Source organism: Malaclemys terrapin, chromosome 24 (genome assembly GCF_027887155.1).
Source record: "Malaclemys terrapin pileata isolate rMalTer1 chromosome 24, rMalTer1.hap1, whole genome shotgun sequence".
Lineage (NCBI taxonomy): Eukaryota > Metazoa > Chordata > Testudines > Emydidae > Malaclemys > Malaclemys terrapin.
Window position 1 is genome coordinate 5,564,084 of NC_071528.1, and position 19,275 is coordinate 5,583,358.

General features: G+C 47.8%; 1 protein-coding gene across 10 annotated transcripts in view; it reads right to left on the minus strand.

The window, feature by feature from the left end:
• The window catches only part of TCF3 (transcription factor 3), a 118,951-nt gene that overhangs the window by 17,860 nt on the left and 81,816 nt on the right, over window positions 1-19,275 (minus strand). For all 10 annotated transcript variants that reach the window (XM_054013551.1, XM_054013548.1, XM_054013547.1 and 7 more), the window contains exons 6-10: window positions 18,621-18,688; window positions 13,246-13,375; window positions 11,144-11,193; window positions 2,031-2,133; window positions 1,377-1,516 (exon numbers count right to left, since the gene is read on the minus strand). In XM_054013551.1, coding sequence (XP_053869526.1) covers window positions 1,377-1,516; window positions 2,031-2,133; window positions 11,144-11,193; window positions 13,246-13,375; window positions 18,621-18,688 — 491 coding nt within the window. The remainder of the gene's footprint in view (window positions 1-1,376; window positions 1,517-2,030; window positions 2,134-11,143; window positions 11,194-13,245; window positions 13,376-18,620; window positions 18,689-19,275) is intronic.

A 19,275-nucleotide genomic window follows, 5' to 3' on the forward strand; every position in this document is an offset into this window, starting at 1 on the left:
CTGAGTCAACATTTTTCAAAATGTGTGTGTGCGGAGGGAGAAAACCCCCTCCAAAATCAGCAAAAATTGTGGATATGTTTTCATGAATTCTCCCTCCCCTCACTCCCTTATCACCCCCAGCTATGGAGCTGGGGGGAAGTCTCCAGATTCTGAAATTTATTGTCGCCTTTTTTAAAAATGTTTTTTTCGATTGGGGGGGGAGGGGGGGGGGAAGGGATGCCGAGAGGCAGGAAAAGGGGGATGTTTGAGAAATTGAAGGCCAAGAAGCAGCTGGGTTCATTTCAGAACGGGCAACCTGCTCACACACCGCATGGACACTCCCCCACCCCCCACAGCGGGAACGACTGCGCTCCCCCACTGCAGAAAACGGCAGCCACCGCTTGGAATGCAGGCTCTCATTTCTACAGCTGATCCTGCAGCACCCACGCCTTCGCCCCGAGGGAGGAAGGGCAGTCTGGTAGCTAAGGTACCAGGAGTGGGAGTCAGGAAATCTAGGACCTTGGGGAAGTCACTTAGTCTCCCTGCGTCACACGTGGGGTTGAGCAGATAAATATCCTGAAGATCGTGAGGGGCACAGATGCTGTTGCAGTGAGGGCCATGTAAACACCTTGTTTTAGACATTCACAGATTTTAAGGCCAGAGGGTACCAGTTTGATCTTTGTACTGTACAGTCTGCCCTCCTGTACCACACAGGCCTAGATCTCCCCCAAAATAATTCCCAGAGCAGATCTACATTGATCACCAAGCTAGCGCTGGGCAGGTCACATTTGGACGATCCAGTGAACACACACCTACAGCAGGATAAACCTGAAGTGCTCTGCTTTAGCTGGGGAGGGGGAAGACATTTCTACGCCCAAGTGCCCCCAGCTATAGAACAGGGAAAATACTTCCCTATCACGGACAAACTAAATTAACTAATGTTCGCCAGGGCCTGGATGCTGTGGTGAGGGGCCTCGCAGAAACATCTACAAGGCTGATGACCAGTATTTTCAGAACGGCGGCATAAGAGCATCTTGCTATTTCAAAGAGCGCTGCCAAAGAATGAGCCAAAGGGACAGAAGCTAGGGATCTCCCTCAACACCATAGTCCACCCCTTGCAAACGCTGATTGAAGGAGTATTTTACAGCAACACTGCACCAAAATACTCTTTGTCAGACTACAAAAAAGTCTCGCCAAATTGCTCCACGGCAGAAGAGAAACATTATTCCCATTTAACAGGCCAGGCAAACTGAGACCCAGATGAGAAGGGAGTCAGTGTCTGAGCTGGGAATAGACCCCAAGAGTCTAACACTCTGCCCTATGCTCCTACAACGACACGGCACCACCTAAACATTCACACACGGCTCAAGGCTACGGCATCACCGGAGACACGTTACCATCCGTTCGTGCTGATGTAAACTATTGAAGCCACCGGACTGTGGGAGAGGGGCCGAGGAGCCACCCAGCATGGCTCCGTAGCTCGACTGGCTCATGGTGCCGGACGAGCTCCACAGATCTGGAGAGTTGTGAAGTCCATCTGCAAGGCAAGCAACCATGTCAATACCAGGGATATAAAATCGCAACGCACAAACATCAGCAGGGCAGGAGTCCCAGGAGGCAGAGGGGGGAAGGGGAGACTAGCTGAGTAATGCTGATGGCACGCACTCTGTGCACACGCAGGAGTGGTGCAGTTAATTATTTGTAGTGCAATAGCATTTAGGAACCGCATTAATGGACCAGGCAGGTCACTAGGCAGGTCGCTGTACAAACACAAAGCTTACAATCTGCGGGATAGCCTCACGGCGCAGGTGCGCTGCAGGACAAGGTTGTAGGTCGGGAGGCTGCAACCAGTCATAAGCCTGGGATCCAATGTAATGGCAGTGATTTCAGCATTATTGGGCCTACGTATTTACGCACGCCTGCCCCAGCACCACCCACATCTGTCTCCCTGCATCACACGCTGCTAGGAAATCCCCTCCGTCACCGCTTTGGATGTAACAGGATAGGGGGCAGCTGCTGTGACGCTGGGGTCACCAGCATTAACTACTGACCTGGCATGTAGAAGGCTCCAGGATACACAGTGCTGGGAGGTTTCGAGGGGGCATATCCAGCTGGATCCCTGCTGTAGTCATCACCTGAGTTGGATGGATACACCTGCAAAGGGCCGGAAGGGGGATGAGGAAGGGAGAGAGGCCTGCCTATTCAGATAGCTTTAGTGCTTTCTAAATTCTCTTCTCCCTCCCCACCGCCTTTTCCTGCCAGGCTGCCGCCTTCCCCAGCCAGATAGCCTTTAACCTATTTATTGCGGCTGATAATGTAGCCAATTCCCACAGCAAAATGGAAGGGAAAAAAAAAAAAAAAAAAAAAAGGGAGAAGTTCAGCCAAAGTTAAAGCTGAAAAGCGACGCTACGTTATTCAGGAAATCCTCACCGCTAAGATGGGCACCAACCTTAACTCTGTCCCTTTCTCCCCGGTGCCTCTCCCCACTGTCACACTAAACTTGGCCTCCTGTATCCCTCATCACATCTCATATGTGGGCTGGAGATCACCTAACCGACCCTTCCCACCCGGACAATCCATCTTTCATCGAATAAATCCAACTGACGCACAGCTGCCAACACTCGGGAGGGGGCGGAGAAGAAGTGAAAGCAGAAACGTGCCCTACATTTTTGATCTTTCATGCCCTGTGTGTGACAGAACAGGCCAGCGCGAGAAGTTCCAGCTTTCCTCTTTAGTTCCCTTTTCTTTGTTATGGCTTTTTATGGGTAACCACAAGGATTATTTCTGGATGTTAAACCCCAGTCCCCAGTCCGATTCAGAGGGAAATGGGATATGAGGGAGGCAAGTATTCTGGACCCATTTGCTCCTGTATCTGCTTTTCCTTACCAAAAAAAGGCTTCACTGTCGCCTATACCCAGCTCTTCCATAGTGCCTTTCATCCACAGAGCTGAGAGTGCTTTACAAACGAGGCAAGTATTCATTAGCCCCATTTTACTGACTGGGAAACTGAGGCAGACACCAACTCTGAGGGCCCCATGGTAGCCCTTGACAGATGTCACCTCCAAATTCCATTCAGACCCTCTCCTTAAACACCCCCACACCCCGCTGCAGGCCAGCTGCCAGCCCAGCGGCACAGGTACAGTGCTGGGTTTGAGCGGAATGAAAACCTGCAGCTCAGCATATGCGATGCAGCCCAGGTTGGGACATTTGCAAGCCCTGGCTTATTTTAGCCAGGAGATGTTCTGTAGGCTGCTTACTGAAAAGCACCATCATCTCCACATGGGCCAGGCTCTTGGGAGCAGGCACATAGCTCTCATGCCGCCATGGCCCACTGGCTGACAGACTCCAAAGGAAGGAGACAGAATGCACTCAAACATAATTATGCCTGTATGGAATCTACAATGCTGTGGGATTCCTTCCTTTAGGGCAAATAACTCTTGGTCAGTTCCATGAACCTTTTATTGTTGGAAATCCTTTACTGCAGAAGTAAAGAGGTGGAACCAACACCTATTCCGTTTATTCAGCACAATCAAGGGACTAAAACGAGTGTTGCCCCTCAAAAGGAAGGCCACTCGCAGAGGCCTGTTTCTGTAGATGGTTACAGTAATTCTGCAGTGGAGCTAAGCGCACGCCCTCTGTTCAGTAGCACGTCGAGAATAGAGGGCAGGGGAGCAAAGAAAGGGTTATTGACCAAGTGGATGCTAGAAAGCCTGCTGATGACAAATCTCTCGTGTGCTGGTGTTCAAATGTGTTTAACAAACGCACACTGAATATGCAAATAAACCGAAATGCCATTTAAACTGATGCGAAAACCTTCCCAGGACCTATTTTCATCACTATTGATTCATTCTGAAACTATTTTCTTTTTAAATACACACGAAAGCAGGGACCGGGGGTTGCAGTAACTTTGCCGGGCATTCTCAGTTCATCAAATGACTGGAAAAGCATTTCTGTTTGTAAGGGAAGCCAGCAAGGATGTGGCAAGGGTATATTCCCTCCCCTCCCCAGTCTGCAACTTCTAACATTTTTATTGGCGCAAGTGCAAAGTGCCAATGAGGAGGAGTGGAAGAATGGCTCTATTTTTAAAATTGCCCAAAACACTGAGAAAATGGGTTTTAACAGAGAGATAGCAAAAATGTGCTCTGGAAAGCATCTATGATTACTATTGTTAAAATAAATCCATCCCTTTGCACCTTCAGTTCCTGCTTCTCAGGCTACCCATCCCAGAGGCGAAGGCATCAAAATGCACCATCTAAACAAAAGCACCCACAGCTGAGACAAACAACACTAACCGATGCCCAGTGTGTCCAGCGCATGCCTGTAAGAAGTGATGCAATGAATTTCACAAGGCTCCGGACAATGTTTACACTCCAGCTTTAAAAAAACCCACACACCATCTTAGAACCCATGTCCTCCAAAGAGGCTTCTAAAATCCCTTGTTCTCTAAGAAGAGAAAGCAAAAGGGGGCTGGGGGGGGGGGGGGTATGAGAGAGAGAGAGCGAACAAGCCCCCTGACCATGCTCCAAAGTCAGTTGTCTTCCAATACTACACACTAGTGTCTCTTTAAAAACAAACCCCCCCACCACCACCACCCACTAGCTCTGTGTCAGCTCCACACAGCAGATTTACAACCCCTGCCCCACCAGTATAACGTGTTCCACAACTCTTTGGGCTAATCTGACGGTGATGACGCTGAATTAAGGGAGAGTTGTAAAAGTCCCTTTACTCCCCTCACTCCTATAGTGACACCCCCCCCCCCCGTGTGTCTACCACTGCTTTTGCTGGTACCCAGAAGCAGCAATCACTGAACTGCAGTGTTCTCTGGGTGATTGGAGGGGAAGAGACAGCAGAGAATGTAACTTGTGACCTTCTGTTTCAACAGATCGCCAAGTTCAGATGGAGTCTTTATTGACCTGATAGCACAAATTTAGATCATAAACTCATAAAAAAAGAAGACCACAGAGAGGAGGGGGAAGGGAGAGAACTGACAGATGCTGACAACTGGCCCCCACGCCCTCTTAAAAAAAAACAACGTGTGCTGTTAAAAAGCCCCTTGCCTTTGTGCATATCCAAGAATCTCCCCATTTCAACACAGACAAACCTTGAAGTGGAATGCATGAAAAAAAATGGTGTGTGTGTGTGTCTGGATAGCGCGTGTTTGTGGCAGGGAGGTGGGGAGAGATGGGGAATGGAACAGGCTACAAAGAATAAGAATCCAGTAAATTGACTTTTCCTATAATTTGATTAAATAGCGGGAGCTGGGACAGGGAATCGAATGAAGCACATCTAATAGCCCTGCACCATCTGCCAGCCCCTGGCACCTGGCCAGTCTCCAGGCAGCTGTGCAGCACTGGAGGAGAGGAAGAAGGGGTGGGGGTGGGGAAAGGAGGTTTAACATATTTAATAAATCCTGAGCGAGAATTAAAAAAAACCGTCAGAAATATCCTCACCCAGGCAGGAAGCAGACGCAGGATTCCGAAGGTGCCCAACGTTTGCACCCTGCTGTTTCCCAGACTGCTGGAACACCCCCCTGCCTCCTCCCATACTGACATATGCACCCCCCCATTCCTGGCTCTCAACTCCCCCCTCCCCCAGCTCTATTTCAAGGGAGTCAAATTTCAGTCCGATTACTCATTAACACTTCGAGGTCCTCCACGCCCACCACAATGCAATTCACTCATGCAGCCGTCTCTACGTATCAGTGCTCGATGTGCGAGGCAGAGCTAGTGTGTGTGGGGAGTGTGGACACACGCACACACACACTTGTGGGTTTTTTTTTTTTTTAAAAAGCCTGGAGACAACAGATGCATAAAATTCAAGCCGCTCATTTTAACAGGATGTTTTTAGGAATGAAAGAAAAGCCCTGGAAATCTTTAGTTTTGGTGGGAGGCTTTCAAAGGGCTTTTTCTAAATACATCTAAGATTATGTTACTTGGGTTAAGGGAGAGGGGAGAAGAGGGGGTATATTTAGGGGGGTGGTTTGCTGGAAATAGAGATATTCCATCAGCTAAAGCTCTCTGTTGTCCTCCAGAGAGCAGGCAGACGGCTGCTCAACTCATGTCACCCAACCCATCAGCTGCTCCCCCCAGCCAGCATCCCCAGCGTGCTCAAAGTCACCATGCGCAGAGATAAGAGCCCTCTAAGCCTGCCTTCAAAATATGTAAAGCAGCCGACGAGCCTCCAAAATCCTCGGCGCGCTCGGGAGGACCTGACAGAATCCACACGCTACACGCAGCCCCACAGGAAACAGTAAATCATAGCCAGGTCTCTCCTCCCCCCCCCAGCCTTTGCCTCTGTCAGCTAGAGAGTCAGACCTCTGGGACCTACAGGTGAGATCATTTCCTGTGTTTAAAATTGCTAGCACAGAGAGTAAAAGGAGGGAGCTTGCCAAGAAACCACATTAAATTCACCAGCACTGGGATTCTCAAGGTGTTTTGGTTCCCCCCCGTTATTCTTGTTTAAATGCATAAACCAGTGAGGGACTTCAGGCAACCCTTGCAGACTAACATTACACAGAGCAGTGACCAGACTGTAAATTGATTTGCTAAAATACTCGCCAGCCACCATACTTTTGACTGCAACAGAATCTTCAAACAACCTTCTATTCTAGGAGCACTGAAGCCAATTTCCACATGGCTCAGAGACAAAGCCAGACAACACAGAACTACTGCGGAGAGTTGTATGTATCTATGTGGTCTGAGATCGCTACTAGACAAGGGCACCTGGATGGTTAAGAAATGTGACTTGAGTCAAAAAGCAAAAAGTAGAGGCTGGCTCTCAGGGAGGCAGAGCAAATGCTGGATCAACACACGTGTCTCTCTCAGCTCTGGTGCATAGTGCAGTGGGCAGAATCTCTTGTTGACCCAGATTACAAGTTTTTACTCCCTTTGTTGAGAAAATGCAGCAGCGGCAACGCCATCGATATATGGATCCAAAGGCCAGAAGGAACCATTGTGAGCACCTATTCAGATCTTCCGCACAACAGAAGAATTTCACTTAGTAACTCCTCCATCTTTTAAACCAGGGGTCTCAAACTCAAATGACCACGAGGGCCGCATGAGGACTAGTACATTGGTCTGAGGGCCGCATCACTGACACCCCCCCCCGGCTGCCCCCGGCCCTGCCCCCACTCCACCCCTTCCATGAGCCCCCGCCCCTGCCCCACCTCTTCCCTGCCCCCATTCAAACTCCTTCCCCAAAGTCCTCACCCCAACTCTGCCCCCTCTCTGCCCCCAGGGGTGTGATGGGGGCTCAGGGCTGGGAGTTCAGGTGCAGGTGGTGTGCAGCAGGGGGTTCAGGGCAGGGAGTTGGGGTGCGGGCTCCGGCCTGGCGCCGCTTACCTAGAGCGACTCCAGGGTGGCAGCACCTCACTGAAGAGAGAGGCTCAGGACTAGGGCAGAAGGGCAGGGGAAGGGCAGCCTGCCCTGGCCCTAGTGAAGAGTGACACTAGGACCTGCCGGAAGCCGGCAGCCTGCAGAGCCGAGCAGATTCAAGTGTGCTGCAGGCTCCTCTGGGGCAGTGAAGAGGCAGCAAGTGGGTGCCAGGAGACACTCCGGGGGGGCGGCGCGTGAGGGTGGCAGGTGCCCCAAACATTGGGGAGCAGTGCACGGGGAGCTTAACAGGCACAGAAAATAACTCGGGGGGCAAGGGCGAGGGGAGTTTGGCGGCAACAGGAAGTAACGGGGGGGGGGGGGCACGTGGGGAGCTCCACGGGCCACAGGGAGGAGCTCCAGGCCGCATGTTTGAGAATCCTGTTTTAAACCAAGCAAGTAGCAAAAGGATACGATTTGTCATAGGTCCTACAGAGTTTGATGTATCCAAGAAGCAATTTTAAGGTGGTTTGTGAGAGGCGAAAGGCAGGTGCTGGAACCAGAGCGGGATTTCTGGCACACAAGCAAGAGGATTTTACCGAATGGATTTTGATGCAATTGAACCCTACCAAGCAGCTGCCGGTCGTATCACACTCCACACTATTCAGTCAGGCCCTGAGCCTTCTCCTGCTGAAGCGAATGAGAAAGTTCCTACTGACTTCAATGGCAGCAGACTAAGTGCACAGGCTCTAGGCCTATTTTCAGGGTGACTCTTGCACGTGGGGTAATTAGACACAGACTCTCTGCCTCGGGCCCCATTCCTTATTGTGCCATCCAAACTCTGCAACCAGCCGCCAGACACGGTCACATCCACCCTGACTTATTACTCAAAGCAGCACAGGAAAGAATGCGGCTCCTCAGGCCCAAAGGAAAGAAAGGAGAGCGTGGGTGGTGAACACACAGCAGCACAGAGAGAATACGAGCTGCAGCCGACTTTGCTGTTTTCCAAAGCCTTCACAAGGGAAAAAAAACCTCAGGAGGACCATGTGCTAATGTACCACAGCATGACCGCAAGACACACCTGAGGGGCCATTCCTGACCAGAACTGCTAGTTAGAAGAGAGAGACCAGCCTACCTCCATCCCATCTCCCTTGCCATCAAAGAAGCAGGCAACATCCCCCGGCTTCCAGGCTTGCCACTAACTTTTCTAGTTCGCTCTAACTCACGGATGCTGTTTGCATCTCTTGCTGCCTTTGGCAGCACTTTCCCTGCTTCAGCCACCCTCAACTATTTCAGCCACTGACCAGTCCAAGTTTTCAAAGCAGTTACAGAATTAAGATTAAAGTACTTTATCTTAATAAGATGTTTATTACCCTATTTACTTTGCACAGGGTCCAGTGATAACATGGAGCAGGCTCTTTTGCTGTATGTTTGCAGACGACCTCAGACGAGAAAGCTTCTTTGATCAGCTGCCCATGAGGAGGGCAAAGCCTCACTGGCCACACACTTAATTCTATGTATAGGTGCATATTTCTCTCTCCTGGAGAAACAGAGGGTTTTAGACCTCATGGAGGTCAAAAAATATTAAGGGGGGGGGGAGAGGGAGGGGGAGGTAGGGCAGCGAAGAGACAGCAGACACTCCCTCACCCCTCGACCAGGGAAATATTTCGCTATGAAAAAGTGAAGCTAAATTCGCTTTAGCAGCCTGCCCTGAAAGAGAAGAGCGTGTGCGCGCACACACGACTTCTAGCCATTTATGTTCCACTGGTCCCTGGCCACTGCAATTCAGGGGCTGCTGCCCTTTGCTAAACATTACATAACCCTCCATCTTTCCTCCAGGGATGCAGAACAGAATGGTTATATTATTCCTAGTAAATTCCATCCTTCTCTCCCTTAGCTGGGGTGGGAAGGAGAGGGTAGTTTCTCCTACAACAGTGGCGTGCTGTTTACAGAGCTGCACGCACATTCACCCCAGCTTATTGCTGTGCTGGCTTAGAATTTATTATTATTTTTTAAAGGCAGAAGAGGGGGGTTGCCATCCAGTTTGGCTCTAGTACTAGAGAGCAACTCTGTGTCTGGCCCAGCAGTCAAGCAGAATGATCCCATGCAGCGAGACTACAATCTCTTTGGGCCGGACTCATCTCGGAGCGCAGGGTCTGTTTCGACAGCAGCGCGAGTTTTCCCGAGCGATTAGGAATTCTGGGTGCCATGCTAGAGACATGGTAAAGGGGCCTGGTTTTCAGGAAGTGTTGAACACCCATCCTCTGGAAACCAGGCCCCTTCAAATTAGACCCCCCTTGGCCTCCACAATCACTAGTCCCTCCTTTGAAAACTGAAGCCAATAACTGTAACCAGCAGGGTTAAGTGGCCATCTGCTAAGGAGCAATGCTTTTCTCATATGCTACCTCCACTGAACGCTCTGGGAGCTAACCCAAATTCAGCTGCTCCGAGTCCCACCTGGACCTGAAGGGACAGCATGAATGCAGATTCCGTTTGAACAGGGCAACTTAAAACGCACAAAAGCTAAGCTAGGGCACAGCCAGCAATAAGCAGCCCCTCAAGTGTCCTTCATTTTGGGGGTCGGCGTTGGTGAGTCCCAAACTTGTCTCTATTCCAAACCAATTGTGTGCCCTGCTCGACTTTCACTGTAGAAATCGATTTACTTCAGAAACACAGAATCATGAACCCAAGGTTACCGCAGGTGCTTTACACTAAAGGAAGGAATACCACAGCGCTTTTACGTTCCCTGTACGGAGTGAGCGCGTCTGTCCATCCCATTTGTTGTGAGTCTTTGGGCCCGTGCAGTCTGAGCAGAACTGAAGGCACATTGCACACACCCAGAGTAGAGCACAAGTCTTCCACTCCAAAGAATTTCACCTCCACTTTCGCCTGAAGTTTGCAATCCATCCACACACAGGCAGTCAAGCAAAAGCGAGAGCATGGAATGCAGCGTTGCTCTTTGGCGCTTCTGGCCAATGCAAAGCTGCTCTGCTCCCATCTGTGAGAGCCCCCTCCAGTCCACTCCAATTAACTCTCCTGGAGATTCCATTACTTCCAGCCATAAAGACACTGTTCAGTTTATTCCCCCATAACTGCCACAGAAGTATGGCTAGCGTATTCCTACAGGCTGTTCGGCTTTCTTATAAAACAACACAGGTATTCCTGCACACCTGGACCGGCCCCAGCTGCTTGCCCATGTTATAACTGCTTTGGTTTCCCTTTTGGAATGAAATCCAAACGTGTGGAATATCAAATTTCATAGGGGCATTCGCGACATAACGTCAAATAGACAAGAGCCAAGAAATTCAGGGCTATAACCGATATGCTGTCCTTTTATTGCGCAGGTGGTGCTGGGGAGAAGGCGGCTCTGCAGTAAATACCTAACAAGCTAGGGCTTCAGACCCGGGCCTTCTCCTTCCATCTCCTCCCCTTCCCGCCCTGCTTCCCAGGTGGCACTACCAAGAGCTATTCTGCACATGAAGTGTTACAATCACTTCTCTCATGTTACTAGGTTATGGCCCCATGCATCTGTACAAAACTTGGTCTTACCAACGTCTTCCCATTTCTCTCACATGCTAAATTGTAGCCAGTAAAACTCTTCCCTACCCCACAAAAATACACGACACTTGGATCAACGGTGACCAAATCTGTAGGGACAATAATTTACCGCTGCAGTAGGGAATATAGTTAAAATGAGATTTAGAGGCTACCGGTCCATACTAAAACTGTTGGAGATGGGGAGGCTTAAATCAACTTGAAAGATCCAACCTGAAGATGTAATGGAGCTTAGATTCTGCACTAAATAGAATTAGATGGAATATTTGGAGAGCAAATTTCCGTGCAGTGCTGCTTACCGACGAGGGCAGTCCTGGAGGCACCTTCCGAACCTTTTTCGGTTGTCCATCTGGTATGGACAAAAATAAAATAAATAAGAACAGAGGATATGAAACCACTTTTGAAAGGGTAAGTTACAGGCTGGCTGCTGCCACTATTGGGATATGAAGCCCCACTGAGTGTTGGAAGCTAGTCACAAAGTCTGGCTAAGTAAAGCCACCAATGATAGAAGACACAGCATTAAGTGCACCACTTTGATTACAACTCCTTGGTAATGCTGTACAACAGGAAACTGATTTGGGACATTGCAACATGCTAGGTCTCAGGTCGGACTGCTCCTGTTTTCTACTTGTTCTCTTTACAGCAGCGTTCTCCTGGGAGAAATGGATCTGAGAACATTAAAATAGCCCCGCTTTAGCTGCTGCCGTGACAACAGGGACTCACTTATCCCAGGATAAAAGGCCCTGCATAATCTCCTGACTTTTGGAAAGGGTGCCAATAGGTTCATTAAAGAGAGTTTGGGAGAAGAAGGGAAAAGAATCAAACCATGCAATGTTTGGCTCACCCTGCAACCTGAACACAAGCGAGCTCATCAATCATTTGCTCCTTAAAAAGTAATGTGCTTAGCAAAGTGCACTGTGATAGGATGTCAGGCTCTAGGACTTTACCCAGAGATGGAGGGCTACTGTACTGACTCACTCATGAAGACAGAAGAGGTGGGTCTCAGATCCAAATCAGGGGGATAAACAGTGTAGCATCTTTAAGGCAAGATCTTTAAGGGTGCAGTGGGAAGGGGCATTTTCAGGGGAAACACCCTAGAAGTGGAAGCTCAGGCTAAGGGTTTATGGATTTTCCCGTTAAGAATTAAGGCTAATCCTAGTTTGAGGAGAGTTTTAGACACTAAATGCAACATGTTTGCTGTGCTGAGAGTAGGGTGACGGACCGTGCCCATTCATACATATTCTAGCTTAGGAGAAGAATTCATAACACAGAACCACTCAATCCATTTAAACGGTGGATCTGAAAACCTGAAACAGTGAAATTCTTACGCAATTAATTAAGCTTTGAATATCAAAGCAGATACCCTCACCTGCATTCCCCTTTCTAAAAATAACTGGAAAAAACGGCATGTAGTGTTACATCGCATCTGGCTCCATTTGCAGTGCAAAGACCAAAATAGCAGCAATAAAACAATTTCAGATGGGGTGGGGTGTGACCAGATAACATCAGCACTGGAGCATGAGAGCTTGTCTACACTTGAAAGTTAAATTCACACCCTAACTTAATCCTCATTAAAGCACAATAGCTGGTCCTGAGTAACTTCATGTGTGGATACATTTACTCCAGAATAAGAGCACTTTGTTCCAGTTTAGTTTAAATCATGTTGGACTGAGTTCTTAACATTCTTATTCCAGAATAAGAGTCCACATCTGGAGTTACTCAGGAACAACTCCCTGTGTAGACAAGACCTTAAAGGCCAAAGGCACAACTTGGTGCCTTCAAACTCCTCAGGTAGATGACTATCTGATAATCAGGACTTTGTGCTGCTTACCGTATTACTTACGTTATTCCTATATTACTCCTGGCAGCCAATGTTCACTGGGGGTAGCTTTTATATAAAGGGCACTGGAGCAGGGGCAATAGTATTATAGGTCAGAGGGCATATACTCTCACATGGCAGCCAAGATTTTCAGATGTGACTAGTGATTTTGAGAGCCCAACTGGAGACATCTTACAGGGTCCTGATTTTCAGAAAGTGTTGAGCACCTGCCCACTAGAAAACTGTCTCAGGCCGGGCAACCAAAATCACTAGTCACTTTACAATCTTGGCAGATACTTGCCAGCAGAGTGGAGGAAATCACACATCGCTAAGATGCTACATAACCCAGTCTGGCAATGAATTTTTCAAATGTTTGCCAGACCCACATCTATGTAACCCTGCAGCATTCGTGCACGGATCTCTGAGAACATGGACCTAACTTCTATATCATGAATGGTATCAAGCCAGTAGAGCGTTTCAGTGGCCACAGTCAATTTAAAGTACACATCAAGAGAAGGCATCCTAGTCTCATTAACTCACAATCAGCACTGCTGCACCAGAGGGACATCCACTGTGACTTACCTATGTTGCTGTCAGCACCTCTCCTACGAGGGTTGTTTGGGTAAGAATAATACTGAGACCCTCCCTTCACCCCTGTGGGGGAAAGTGTGGTTGGACTTGCAATTCCCATTTCACTGGGCAGGAAACCAGTCTGCAAATAAGAAGACACACAAACCCTTCCATGTAATTATGCTGTAAAACCATCACAGTCATTGAGACAGAACAGAAGCTGCCTTGAGCACCTCAAACTAAAATCAAACCAACGGGCCATAAAAAAAAAAAAAAAAAGGGGGGGGGGGCAAAAACAAATAAGCCATCCAAAAAAAAGGAACTCTAGTCACATTTACCAAAGATGCCTGAACTCCAAGCTCTAAATCTGCACCCAATTATTTGTGGGTGCAAAATTACAGGTGCAATTAACTGAGCACAAATGACAGAACCTAGATGTCTACCTAATCTGCAGTCAATTGACTGCATCTACGACCGATTGTGGGTGATGGCGCAGAGTCGTAGAAGAGAAAGGACAGTTTTGCAGTTTAAGGCATTGCACTGTGACTGCTAAGCAGATTCACCAGGACAGCAATAGTGGCAGAGCTCACAGAGATGGGGTATCCACGTTGTTACCAGTGTGTTGTCTAACCCAGCTCAGAACTGGTCTAGGAGACACCATGGTTTAAAAAAAAACTGCTCCTGCATTGAAGGAGAGAAATGCTCCTGGCAATAAAAGTGGTTGACAGCAGCAATACTGGTGCTGCAGGTCCCCTGACAATAGCCACTGCAGAAGCCCAAAGTGGAAGATTTCCCAAGCAGCTTAGTACAGACAAGGCAACTGAGTCTAAGGACAAGAGGAAGGATGGTCTTGTGGTCAACAGCACTCAGGACTTGGGCTGGTACCTAGGTCCACCACGGACTCCCTGTGCCTCAGTCCCCCCTCCATAAACTGAGAACAACAACCCTTCCTTTTATCTGCCTTGTCTATTTAGACTGTAGGCTCTTCAGGGCAGGGACTGTGTCTGACGATCCATACATACAGCCCCCATCACAATGGGGCTCCGATCTCAGATGGGGCCTCTCAGTGCTACTAGAATGTGAATAATTATTATAGCCTTTCAGTATGTTGAATTGTTGACTCCTATCCTGCTCTGTTTCAGTTGTTTACTCTGCAGAGTAGTTAACCCCTGGTTAAATGCCTTTTAGATCTTTAGGCTACCAGTGACTTCTTTTACTTAGGAAATTCCATTAGAACCAAAAGTTCTTCCCCACCCCACCATTCATCCCAATTTACAACCTGAAGCCAGAATTTTCAGACATGACCCATGGATTTTGCGTGCTTGATGGGGCACACATTAAAGGGGCCTGATTTTCAGCTAGCGCTGAGCGCCCTTCCCAATGGAAATCAGGCTCCTGTAAGGCATTTCATGCGGCGCGTCTTCTGAAGACATGACTGGGAGCTGAAGCAACAAAAATTCAGGCTAGAAAGAAGATGCAACTTTGAACAGTATGTGGATTTTAGCAATTGGAAAAACTGACCTGGTGGATTCCCCATCACGTGAAGTCTTTACATCAAGACTGACTCACTCTCTCTCTCTCAAAAAATGCTTTAACTCAAACACAAGCCATGGGAGGGATGCAGGAATGTTCGGGTGAGTTTCCCTGGCCTACGGTATGCAAGTGGTCAGAATGGTTCCTTCTGGCCTTAAAGATACTTCTAATGAAGGCCCAAGATTTGCTGATTACACCATCATTTCTGTGGTAGCAGATGAGAGTGAACTTCACTGCTCACTAAGGCCGGGGGGTATAAGACGGGAGAGGTTTGTGCTTTTAAAATAGTATTTTGGTTTGGTTTGCTGTAAGCAGAAAGCGTTTGCTGTGACTAATCTGCACCACAAGTACCTATACTGCTTCAGCCTGTTTCTTGCCTCCCAGCTGATGAAAGGCCAATGGATGCAAGCTCCCTCTCAAGCCCCACAATCCACTTCACAAGCAGCTGGAGGTTTCACAGATTGTAAACAGAGTTTAGCAGGAGAGATTTACGTTGGGAGCTTTTCAAAATAAAACGCCTGCCTTGAACAGGAGCTATGTTGGCACAGGGTGATTATTGCCACTCAATAATAATATCCGGCTCTTCCATATCACTTTTCATCTTCAAATCTACACAGGAGTTAGGTACCAATACCCCCATTTGATAGATGGGAAAACAGAAATGCAGAGAGAGAGAGAGAGAGAGAGAGAGAGGGACTTGCCCAAGGTCACCCAGAAAGCCGGTGGCAGAGTCAGGAACAGAACCTAGGTGCGCCAGTGCCTTATCCATTGTGCCATACTGCATCTCCGGGAGCATTGCTGGTGGGGAGTTTTCACAAACAGCATCAGTGCTGTCTGAAGTGATGATTAACCCAAATGCCAGCCTACCCGACGCTGTAGCAGAACAGTCTGTTGGGTTGGGTTTGTTTTTTAAAGTAATTCTCTCTCAGCCTCTCCTTCTCTGCTGTACATTCGTAAGGAAATTCAACCCCCTTTTTTCCTTGTTAAAGAAAGAGAAAACTCCTCTTCTGACCTTGGAAGCTGTGCAGAACAGCGCAAACCCAGCATTCCCTGCCCACAGTACGAGTTTCACAAACCAAAGTGCCTTTGCATGTTCAAAAGGGGGAAGCCCGTGCGTAGCACTCAGTAGGGATCGAATTTAGTGGGTTGTTTTATTTAGCTTAGGAGAAAGGTTTACTATATTTATTTGGAAATTTAGGGGGATGGAAGAGGGCCTAGAAATAATAAAAGCTTATTCTCTGTGCATCGTCTGAGGCTGCTAAATTGCAATAAAGGAGGATTTCAAGCTTTTCTGAAACTGGGAACAATGTTTATAGCTGGCTATTGAAAAAAGACTGCTCTGAAATCAGTCTCCTCAGAAAGGAGGTTTGGGGGAAGATCATGTATTCACAGCTGGTAAAAAAATTCTTGCAATCTGTTCCACTGGTCATATTACCTTTGTGTGAAAAGGCTACACACCACGGAGCCAAGGAAAGTGAAACCCTAAGCATCCCAGAGGAGATTACAAAGGGCTAGCGCCGCTAGTCGTTACTGTTTTGCTCCTTAAACAGGTAGTTCAATTGTTTTGGTAAAATAGTGCCCTGGTTTCTAGGTAGCTTCTGAGGGAATTAGTGAGTCTCCTTCCTTGCCCCTCCCCCGCCTAATCCCCTTCCCTGTACTGTTGCTGGGTAGTTAAGGGTTAAATGAAAGAGTGGCTTGGAGACCCCCTCCCCCCATCTGGAGCATGCAGAGCTGGGTGGTTTAGAGAGGAATGTGCTCCTCTCTGAAGCTCCCTGTCCAGTCCCTCAGAGGACTGAGCCTACACAATACATCTGCTGTGCAACAATTCTCAGAAGCTTTAGAAGAGGCGCTAGCCGGCCCGCCAGGCAGGTTAGAAACTCAGCACAAACCAAATCAACAGGAACAACTGTTCCCAGACCAGCCGCTTGGCTCCTTGATGTTCAATTACAACAGAATTTTGGTGTCTACCCTCTATCACCCAGACCAGGAGAGTTTCAGCAAATGGTCTTCTCCCGTGGACTGCTATCTGATCTGAACCCACCCTCCCCCTCAACACTTCCAGGCTAGAGAGAGGCCTCCTCTGGATTGCAACACCATCTCTCCCACCCCCTTTCTGTTACCCTATATCCCCCCCACCCACCCATTCTCCTCCTCTTTCCCCTCCCCCCCAAATAAAACCTCAACAAAATCATAACATTAAAAAGCAAGGCCTGGCATCTGTCCCATTTTTATTTTAGCAGCTTCAGTGGTAAATTAAATCCACTCTGGCACAGCCAAACAGCACAGCTGTTTCAGCAAAGGAAACATCCTCAGTTCAGAGAAGAGGAAATTATGACAGATTTGTGTAAAATTAAAACACGGGTTTTATAAAAGAAGTTGCCCAGCCAACAGCCACTCAAGTGAATGCAATGGCCGGACTGTTTACACTGCAAAGCACTAGAGTGGTGACTCGGTGTTCACAAGGAGCAGCGTTAGTAATGCAGCTCTGAGCTGGGGGACTCACTGGCAGCAAGAAGCTGGATAACTTGACTCAACTTCGCTCCAGCTAGATGGCCTCCCCCTATACAGAAGGATGTCAACAGGTCTCCCCTAAACTAGCATATGGTACGGCCCCGATCCTGCTGTAAGATCCACGTGAGCCAAGCACAGCCGCACTGAGATTCCTGGTGCAGAGATCTACCTGTATGAACTGCACTTCAGGATTGGGGCCCATATTTCAGCTGGTTAGACAGATGCATGCTAGCTTTGTTTTCAAGCTAGCGGGCTAAAAATAGATCATGGGCGTTGCAGCACGGGCTAGCCCCCTGCACACTAGCCCCTCTGGCTCCTGGGTCTGGACTTGGGTGGCCTATGCCACCACCCATGGTGCAGTGTTCACACTGCTATTTTTAGCACGCTAGCTCCAACAGAGCTAGCACTTGTCAGTTGACACCAGCTGGGAGGCGCACTCCCAGTCGTAGCACAGAGATACTTTGAGCACCTTCCAGTTGTACATTGAGCAACGCGACTCCCGTCTGTCATGTGCGGTTCATTCTCTCCCTCCCCAGGGAAAAACTGGGCATGCAGTATGGGGCTTTAAAGCAGGTCTTTCCCCCCCCTCATTATGAGAGCAAGTTGCCCCTTTCTCTTGAAAGTTAGCAAATTATGTTGCTCTAATTTTTAGGCATTTAAAAACCCGTGAGTTTCACAATGGGACTTACTGAGCCGACCCTGGGTAAAAGGAAGACAGGAATGCAACAGGAAAACAGAGAGGAGCGCTCAGTATTTAGGTTGAGATTTCCCAAGAGTCTGAAGAGATCTGCATACCAAACCCCATGTTAATTTTAATGGGAACTGGGTGCATAAACCCTTCGGCAGCTTCAGGGCTTTTCCACACAGCGTTACCCCACTTTAAAGGCGTCACTTTAAATTATTTTAGTTAAACCAGCGTAAAAGGCTGTGGTGGGGGTGTTTAAAGCAACATAAAGAGGCTTTATATCAATTTAACTTAAGTCTGTTAGAAGCAGGTTTAAGGTAAATTGAAATAAGCCACTCAAACTAAAATAAGAGTCTACATAGGGTTTTGTATCAGTTTAACTAAACAGGTTTTAAAACTGATGTGGTGTAATTTGTGTGTATAGACAGGGCCTTAAACTCTCTCAACACTTCTGATTAAACCTCACACACAAAACTGAAACCAGAGCTGCTGGCTGAGATTTGAAGAAGCCGTCTCACTTCATTTTTATGGAAGATGAGTATCTAAATCCCCCAATTTACTTTGAAAAACTCAATCCTTATTTTTAAACTGTTTTCCCCCAAATTCATTCAGTTTTTAAAAAAATTAAAGCATTTTAATTGATTCTCATGATTATTACCTGATTTAGTCCTGGCATCCCTGCATCTCTGCTGAACGTTGAGTAGGGAGGTCTTTCGCCGCTCTTCCCTAAAGGTGAAGGAAAACAAACAGCATTTTGTATAAATTTACAGAAGGGGCTGAACACACCTACAAAATTGCATACACTCACTCTAGCTCACGCAGCCTTTGCTATTTGGGCACAAAGCCCATCTTTACATTTTGGCTTCTCTTGCCCTTCATCAGGATGTCAACTGAAGCAGATAATAGTTTGCTGCAAAAACAGGAGATCTTTTACCTTCAAGAACAGCAGGGCTCAGTTGGTCCTTTTAAAAAAAAATTGCAGTGATGCAGGGAACCACTCGTGGCCATGGAAACTGACAGTTTCAGAATAGAGAGGGGGGAAAAAACACAAAAAACCCTCCAGACAAACTAAAAAAAGCTATCCAAATTTGGTGGAACCAGGGACAGAATAAACGAAAAGCTAAGCATGGCTGACCAACAGAATCTGCATGTATTTTTCCAAACAACAGCAAAAATCATTTTGGTACGCTATCAGCGCAAGAATTTAATGCTGAATTCAAACTCATGGGGGGGGGATTATTTTTCCCCCTTGGATATTAAAACCTCCAGAAATTGGGATGGTTTTTAAGTGGCAAGTATTTATCTGAGAATTC